Genomic DNA, 8,232 nt, shown 5'->3' with positions numbered 1-8,232 from the left:
GCATCCAGAAACGCCCGGGTGATACGTTGTCTATAGCAAGAGCCACATCGTCTTTACAAAGACGTAACGTCAAGTTTGCCACGCAACGTCGTCTTTAAAAAGACGCACCCGTAAATGCTCTTTTAGGGAAAAGCTCTTTTAGCGTGCTGAAGAACACAGGGGAGATGGCCGCCTGCAACACAAACAAGGGGTAGTGCAGCCTGATGTGTGCAACCCACTCGACACGGGAAACCACCACCGCTGAAGCGCCGTACCGCCAACACGAAAAACTCTCAAAGAGCGCGCTGAACTCATCCAGTCTTCTTCTCTCAGTAGAGTAGTCAGGAGCAGAATGATGTGATTGCTCGGCTCCGAAGCGAAAAGCTGAATATGCGCTGCACCAGCTGCCTACTTGTGATCAGCGACAGCTGGATGCAGTAATCGCATGCCAATGTGCATTGGCTCGTTTAATTTGCACTCGAAGTAGATTGGTCTCTCTAAGCGAGATCCCAATTCGTCGGTCATCCACGTGACGTCTAGAGTGACCGACTGAAAGGGAATGATAGAATACAGAAGTGTCAACAGCTTCATGCACGTCTTTTAAAATAAAAGTCTTGCATCAGAAAAACATTTAGAATTACGTTATTTGTTGTTGATGTTGTTTCTTTGGCCGTACACTCCGCAACCCACTCAGAACGGTCTCGCGACCCACCAGTTGAGAAACACTGGTCTATAACAAAACCTTGCCAAAAACAGCTTTTTTCAGAGCAAGCCATTTTCTTGCATGCTGCTTTAAATGCAAATGAGCTCTGCTCACCCCGCCCTTCTCTTCCGAGCCGCTATCTGAGAGACGATAAACTTTAGCCGCATTTATCGTGAAACATGCTAACTAGCACGTTATTAGGAAAGGCAATTTGCAAAAATTCATAAAAAAAACTTATGCTCACTTCTTCTGTAGGTGAGGCTCAATCACGAATGATTCGCGCTAACAAACGCATTTAGGTAGATCGGGGGCGCATTCCCTTCAAAAACAAATGTAATCCACTGAGTCTTCAGCGGCTCAGATGTCGGGAGTAAATGACGACTGCTATGACGTCACACAGACAAGAAGCTGAGAACGGCTTGATTTGAGAAAGGGGTAATGATTTTAGTAGATTAAAAAAAACACTGGGTGGATTTTTATCATTATAGGGTGGTTGTGTACACACACACTGCCAACACACATTTCAGTTCAAACTACTTGTAAAAGTTGACCCCTTTAAAAACACATCCACCAAACAGGGGCGACCTGCCTTATGTAGAATAACATATTTCTCACAAGTATGGGTAATTTTTTGTGGGAATAACTTTTTATAGTGTCTTTCTCTGCATGTTCCTGCTCAAGTAGGTCTCAGGTCAGTAAACAAATAGCAGTACTTGTGTGAATCTCTGATAATCTAGTAGCTTTAGGCAAAACCATTAAAAAATGGCAGATTATTGTTTGGCCTGTAGCCTGATTTCATTCTGCCCATGCTGTCTTGACAAACGAGGCTTTGTCTGTAACTGGAAATTCAAACCAAACTGATAACATGCAGAGACAGCATAAGAATGTACTTATTGGCACTACATTTCTCAAAGAAGACATATTCATATAGCACAGCTCTAGAACAGTCTCTCAGTCATCCAGGCCACCTGATAAACCCACAATAATTTTAAAACCACATGAATGACTTTTCTTTCAAACTTTTTGATGTTGTTGTTTGTTCTATTTAGCCACAACAAGATGAATGGCAATTTCTGTTGTGGTTCAGAAGTCTATGACCACCACAACCAGTTCTTGACATGCTGCTCAGGTCATCTCTACAACCTAACCCATTTACGTGGAAATGCAGAGTGCTGTGGAAGCCTATTGCTGCAATATAGTAATCACATTTGCTGTTCCTCCTCAACCAATTCCATAATGTATGACACCAAACCAAACCACCGTTGCTGTGGGCATTACTACTACAACACATCCCTGTGGAGCTGCTGTGCTGAACGTCTCAAACCAACACCAAAGCCTAACAGCTCTCCTGCAGAATACAGACTTAAACCCCTAACAGACCTTATCCCTGAAATGTGCAATAAAACAGGTGATGTTCTTGAACAAAAAAAAAAAAACATGAAATACTAAACATTTTTTGAAAGTAGACTAAATGATCTCATTTTTATGTGTGTGTGTTTCTAGTGTTCTTTGGCAAAGTGGAGAGTGTGGCACTTGAAAATTATCTGCGTCATGTGGTGTTGAAAGTTGTGTGGCAAGTCAATATGAAATCTGAAAATTTCATCAAAGACCCTTGGCTTCATGTGTCCCTGGATCACTGCAGCACTCCTGCCACAGATAACGGCATGACCTACCTTTGGGAGGAAAACCACAATGGGAAGCACAAGCTTCTCTCTCACCCTGTTGACCTAACATCTGACATTTACATGTTATATTCTGTATGTTACCAAAAGAAGGGATAGAAATATGGATTGAGGTCTATTTCCCATCATTTCAAAGCATGCAGGTTGTCATAAGATTCCTGATCATTTTTATCCATCATTAATGATAAATGACAATAGAGGAAAGTCTCTGTTACTATACACAGCATTACGGCATCACATGTGTATCTGTGCTTTTTACCTCAGTGGATATTTTTATTTCATCTCAATAATGGATTGATCCTGTTTGGAGTGATGCATTACTCTTATTTATTCAGTGAGGTAATTTTAAGCTTTGTTAATGTGAAAAATGGAAATAGAATCAAAAAAGAAAACATTCTTCTTTTTTAATATTGAGTTCTCTTAAAGAGTTATTTTTTATCTAAATTGCTGGGCAGTGTTAATTTTATATATTTTAAGTTGCACTGCATGACTTAAGAAGCATGTTTTTGTAATCGTACTGTATTTTATCAGTCTCAGGTCTATTCCAATTCTGTTACATTTTTAACAATTTGATGGGTTCAGGGGCCTTCATGTACTAAACTCAGAGGTGCTCAAAAGCAATTAATGGCTTTTATCCTAATCCTTGAGAAGACAGAGGTTATTTCATTTTATAAAAAGAAGGGATAGAAATATGGATTGAGGTCTATTTCCCATCATTTCAAAGCATGCAGGTTGTCATAAGATTCCTGATCATTTTTATCCATCATTAATGATAAATGACAATAGAGGAAAGTCTCTGTTACTATACACAGCATTACGGCATCACATGTGTATCTGTGCTTTTTACCTCAGTGGATATTTTTATTTCATCTCAATAATGGATTGATCCTGTTTGGAGTGATGCATTACTCTTATTTATTCAGTGAGGTAATTTTAAGCTTTGTTAATGTGAAAAATGGAAATAGAATCAAAAAAGAAAACATTCTTCTTTTTTAATATTGAGTTCTCTTAAAGAGTTATTTTTTATCTAAATTGCTGGGCAGTGTTAATTTTATATATTTTAAGTTGCACTGCATGACTTAAGAAGCATGTTTTTGTAATCGTACTGTATTTTATCAGTCTCAGGTCTATTCCAATTCTGTTACATTTTTAACAATTTGATGGGTTCAGGGGCCTTCATGTACTAAACTCAGAGGTGCTCAAAAGCAATTAATGGCTTTTATCCTAATCCTTGAGAAGACAGAGGTTATTTCATTTTATATATATATATATATATATAAACACAATCAAAAATCACTGTGTAAATTTAATCTGTCTATCTATCTGTCTGTCTAATACATGTAGTGACTTGGGAGTTTTAAACTTCTCCAAACTCCTAAATACTGTTCAATTTCTATGTCTCAGCTATATACAACTGTGAATACACCTTTCATGTTAAATGTTATGTGAAGAAAATGTACTCATTCAAGCTGTATTATGGTATTGCAGATATGGAATTTGATATATAGTCTTTTTATCTTTATGTATTTTTTTTAAATAAAAAATTAAGAATCACAAGACTACAGTATGCATATTTTATCAGGACCTTTAAATTAGTAACTGAAACAACCTGAAAATTAGTGTTGTACTCAAGACTACATAATCCGAGACCCAGTGTTGAGTGTGTTGAGACCCAGACAAGACCAAGACCAGACCAGCACTGCTCAAATTCATCTAAAAGATCCACATTTACTGCCTGAAAAAATCTAATATTTAATAAATAAATAAAAAATACAATTAGAATAATAAGACCGTATATGGAGCTGTTTTTAATCAAATGAAATCACTAACAACAGAATTCATCTTTGCACTGGCAAAGAAGCTGCTTCTGAATTGGTACGGATCTCATGCAAGTACTTTTTTGCAACAATATCTTGAATTTTGTGGGTATCTGTATTAATTTTGGTGACGTTTTTGACACAATTACCCATTCATTTTTGACCCGGCATAACAGTACTAGGGTGCCTCAACAAACTTTCAAGAAGGCTTCAGGATAACTTAAAATTATTTAAAATAATACAAAACAAACATTCAAATAAATGAAAACAACTCAAAAAATCAAGATATTTCTTTATTTGGTATTAATTTTATGATGAATATACATCTTTCTAGTCATGCTAAACTCTAAAACATTTTGGGTTAGTGGAGGGGGCCTTCAAATAATTTTGTGGACAATAAGGGGGGCTTGAAGTAAAATTACTGTACAACACTATAAATGATTACATTTATGATTATAGGCTACATAAAATATTGCTTTATGTGTAAATGGATTACTGCTGCCCTAGAGAATTGCATGAATTGCATTTTTTTTAATAAACTTGCATATTATGCTTCAAAAAATATTTTTTTCTGCTTTGCTTGGACCTCATTTTCTTTGCTGCCTTCAGTGACTTATATTTACCTCTTAACCTTGTTAAATTGGCTATACCTGTATAAACAAAATATCTGTGAAAGATTCATTGTTGAAAACATTTCTTGGCATGTCAGTGAGGTCACTGAGACTGACGTCTGAGGCTGAGACTAGTCAGCTTCCGGATCTGGGTTCCTGTGAATCAAACACTAACACAGTTAAATAGAAGAACAGCACTTTGTCAGGAGAGATATAAACATTTTACACTATTCACCTTCTGGAAACCCTATATTTCTTTAGATACCACGATAGAGATCATAGTTCCTAACTTAAAATGTCTCACTTGCAGATCCTAATGGCATGACCCAAATACAGATCAAATTAAAGCTTATTAAAAATCTTGGGTTTTATGAGCAGAAATTTGTGTTGGAACTATTACTGCAATGTTTGCAATTCCAGGTCTAGTAGGGTGGGGGGAATCTGAGGCAAAGTATTGTAAGTTTGAAAACATCATGGAAATGATGTGGTTGATACATGTTTATCTAAATGGCAAGAAAGTACTCTTATTTTTGTTGTTGAAATGGCAGCAATCTCAGAGAAAGGCATAATGTCTCATTTAACTCATACAGTTGAGGTCAAAAGTTTACAACCCCCTTTCAGAATCTGCAAAATGTTAATTATTTTACCAAAATAAGAGGGATCATACAAAATGCATGACTCGTGAACAACTATCACTAAAAAAAACAACAACAACAGCTGTGTATCATTCAGGCAAGAGCACAGTATTAAGAATCAAGGGGATGTAAACTTTTTAACAGGGTCATTTTTATAAATTCAACTATTATTTTCTCTTGTGGACTATATGTAAACATCTTTTAGGTGAAATATCTTATTCAGGTCAGTACTAAATAAACAATAACCTCTTATTTTGGTATAATAATTAACATTTTGCAGATTCTGAAAGGGGGATGTAAATTTTTCACCTCAATTGTATCTAGGCTAGATTGTATCCTGTTATTCTGTCTCATGATGGTTTTAGTGCTAGTCATATCATATTAAATAATTATAAATGATTATTATAATTCAACTATATAATTAAAAGATTTTTTTATAAACAAAACAAATAAACATTTAAAATGTCTGGAATAAAACCTGACATGCACTTTGTGGTTTTGTGTACTCATTCTGTTTGAATAACTCCAAATTAAGAATTTATAAACATTTAAACAATGTGAATAAGCAGTTTAAAAAGTAGCATTCCCTGCTAATAAGGCTGGAATACACAACACAACTTTTAACATCTGAACTGCAAATTGTCAATTCCGACTGTCTAAAATCTGCAAACTAGCTTTACCTGTTATCAACAGGCATCACAGATTTGTGGAGCAGACCAACATAAGGACAGAAAGTAAAAATTTTAACAATAGCTATTGAAGGAATGTGCCACATTATACATAGTATAACACCCTAATGATATGTAGCTATGTATAGGCCCGGACCAGTCAGAGTGCCCATGTTCCACCGTAGTGAAAAATAAATATACTTAAATGTGTTTGAAATACATTTATTTCATGATAAGTATACTGCAAATACATTTTCATATTTATGTACTTAATAAAATGCCCTGCAGTTGTACTTTTAGTATACTAAACTGGTATACTTCAAGTCTGCTAAATTGGAACAACTAATTTTGTACTTAATGCACTTTAATTGTGCGGAAGTAGTGCTGAAGTCCAATTAAAGACATACATAGTATATTTCATTGTGCTAAAGTGGAACTATTGCAAGTATACTTTAAGTACACTTTAAATATTTTGCATTTAAAGCGCGATATTATTCAAAGATCATAGAATCCTCATCAAAAGTGACATTAAAACACATTTTAGGCTTATTAATAAGAAATGTGCATTGTGCACAAGTAATCCTCCAAATAAAGTTTCATTAAAAATTTTATATCACTAGGTCTCGAGTTATCTGTCAGTAAATATTTTAATAGATTTGAACTATAATTAGTATGAAATAAATGTATTTTAAATATATTACTTTTTTACTAGGGCAATGACCCTTGTTGAGTTCCAAAAGCTCAGAATGGGCACATATCGGAAACTGACCTCAGAGCAGTAGAAGAAGGTTGTCTGGTCTGATGAATCCTGTTGTTTTTTACATCACATGGACAAGGCAAGGGAGGCAGTGCCTCCTCAAAATATTGGATGAGGGGGGGAAAAAAATCATAGTACAAAAATAAAATGCCAATATTACAAAATGTAACATTACAGTTTTTCTCGATTGCTACAACACTATAACCAGGCTTTTGAACTAAAATTGCAAAACCATAACGCCATTTATCAAAAAGCACACCCGATTCCCTAAACTCTAAACACTACTCCCCTGTTTTGACACATGAGTCAGATTTTTTGAGCTGTCACTGCAGAACTCTACACACAAATCCCTTAATTTCTTATTGCGTACACCATGTGGTCATTTTGAAAGCACTAACATTCAATACTGCTCACTCAAGTCAGCACAGCTTGAGCTCAATTAGCCTACCCGGTCTCATGGCAAATACGTACCTGGGGGCACATTTTTGCAAGACGCGAAATACGTACCAATAAGTACATATCACTGCAGTTTCCAAAAAAAATGAACACTAGAGGCAGTAAAACTCCGACACCTTTTAAATTATTTTCACACAGAGTATGATTTACAGAGTTTCGATTAATAAAGCGTAATTTTCGCACAATTACTTGAAGAGTATTATGTTGTGACTTCAAAACATTTTTAATATGCTGGGAGATTTGAAAACTGATGCTTTTGATTGTTAGCACCGCACATATCCAGCTTCATATCAATGGGTTTTCATAACCGATTGGTTTGTTCGGTAGCTCACGGAGTATGGAGACGTACTTGAGAGGCAAGGAGCTCCGTTTCGAATCCCGTGTAACTACGGTTCAACAAAACAGTTCAAATCTGCATATAAGGAAGTTAAAATGGCACGGTTGCATCAAAAAATGTGTTTTTATATCAGTTTTGCATTTGTTAACACTATCGGGTAGGTTTAGGGTTGGGTTTGGTATAGGGCATATTTCCAACACGACAGAGCATTAACTTTTAGCGACTCCCCGGATATTTGAATTCTGAATCGCCGCAATACGTACCTGAAGAAACGTAATAAAAACACAGCAATACGTACCTATATCAACGTAATAAAAACGTGCCAGGGTTGACGTATTGAACCCGTGTTTTAGCGCCACTCAGTGGACATTTCTCTTTGAAACTGCGGCGAAACGTGCAGTAAGGTACGTAAAAACGGTGTTGCAGAAAAGCACCCAGAGGTACGTATTTTTATGAGACTGGGTTGATAATATCATATGTATAGTAGCATATTTGGATACTTTGCTATGATGCTAACATAGCAAAGTCATTCAAATAATCAGTATTGATGTACAGACGTGTAAATTTTATTTTGAATTCATACATTT

General features: G+C 35.8%; 1 protein-coding gene across 1 annotated transcript in view; it reads left to right on the top strand.

Moving 5' to 3' along the window:
* Positions 1-2,740, top strand: part of LOC107711767 (galaxin-2-like) — a 44,721-nt gene extending 41,981 nt beyond the window's left edge. The window contains exons 8-9 of the mRNA XM_016516813.1: positions 1,732-2,090; positions 2,186-2,740. Coding sequence (XP_016372299.1) covers positions 1,732-2,090; positions 2,186-2,463 — 637 coding nt within the window. The 3' untranslated portion in view covers positions 2,464-2,740. The remainder of the gene's footprint in view (positions 1-1,731; positions 2,091-2,185) is intronic.
* The last annotated feature ends 5,492 nt before the right edge of the window (positions 2,741-8,232 follow it).

Source organism: Sinocyclocheilus rhinocerous, unplaced genomic scaffold, assembly GCF_001515625.1.
Source record: "Sinocyclocheilus rhinocerous isolate Xijiao unplaced genomic scaffold, SAMN03320098_v1.1 scaffold778, whole genome shotgun sequence".
NCBI classification, from domain to species: domain Eukaryota; kingdom Metazoa; phylum Chordata; class Actinopteri; order Cypriniformes; family Cyprinidae; genus Sinocyclocheilus; species Sinocyclocheilus rhinocerous.
Note: the sequence above shows the minus strand (reverse complement) of the source record. Positions and strands in the feature narration are given on the sequence as shown.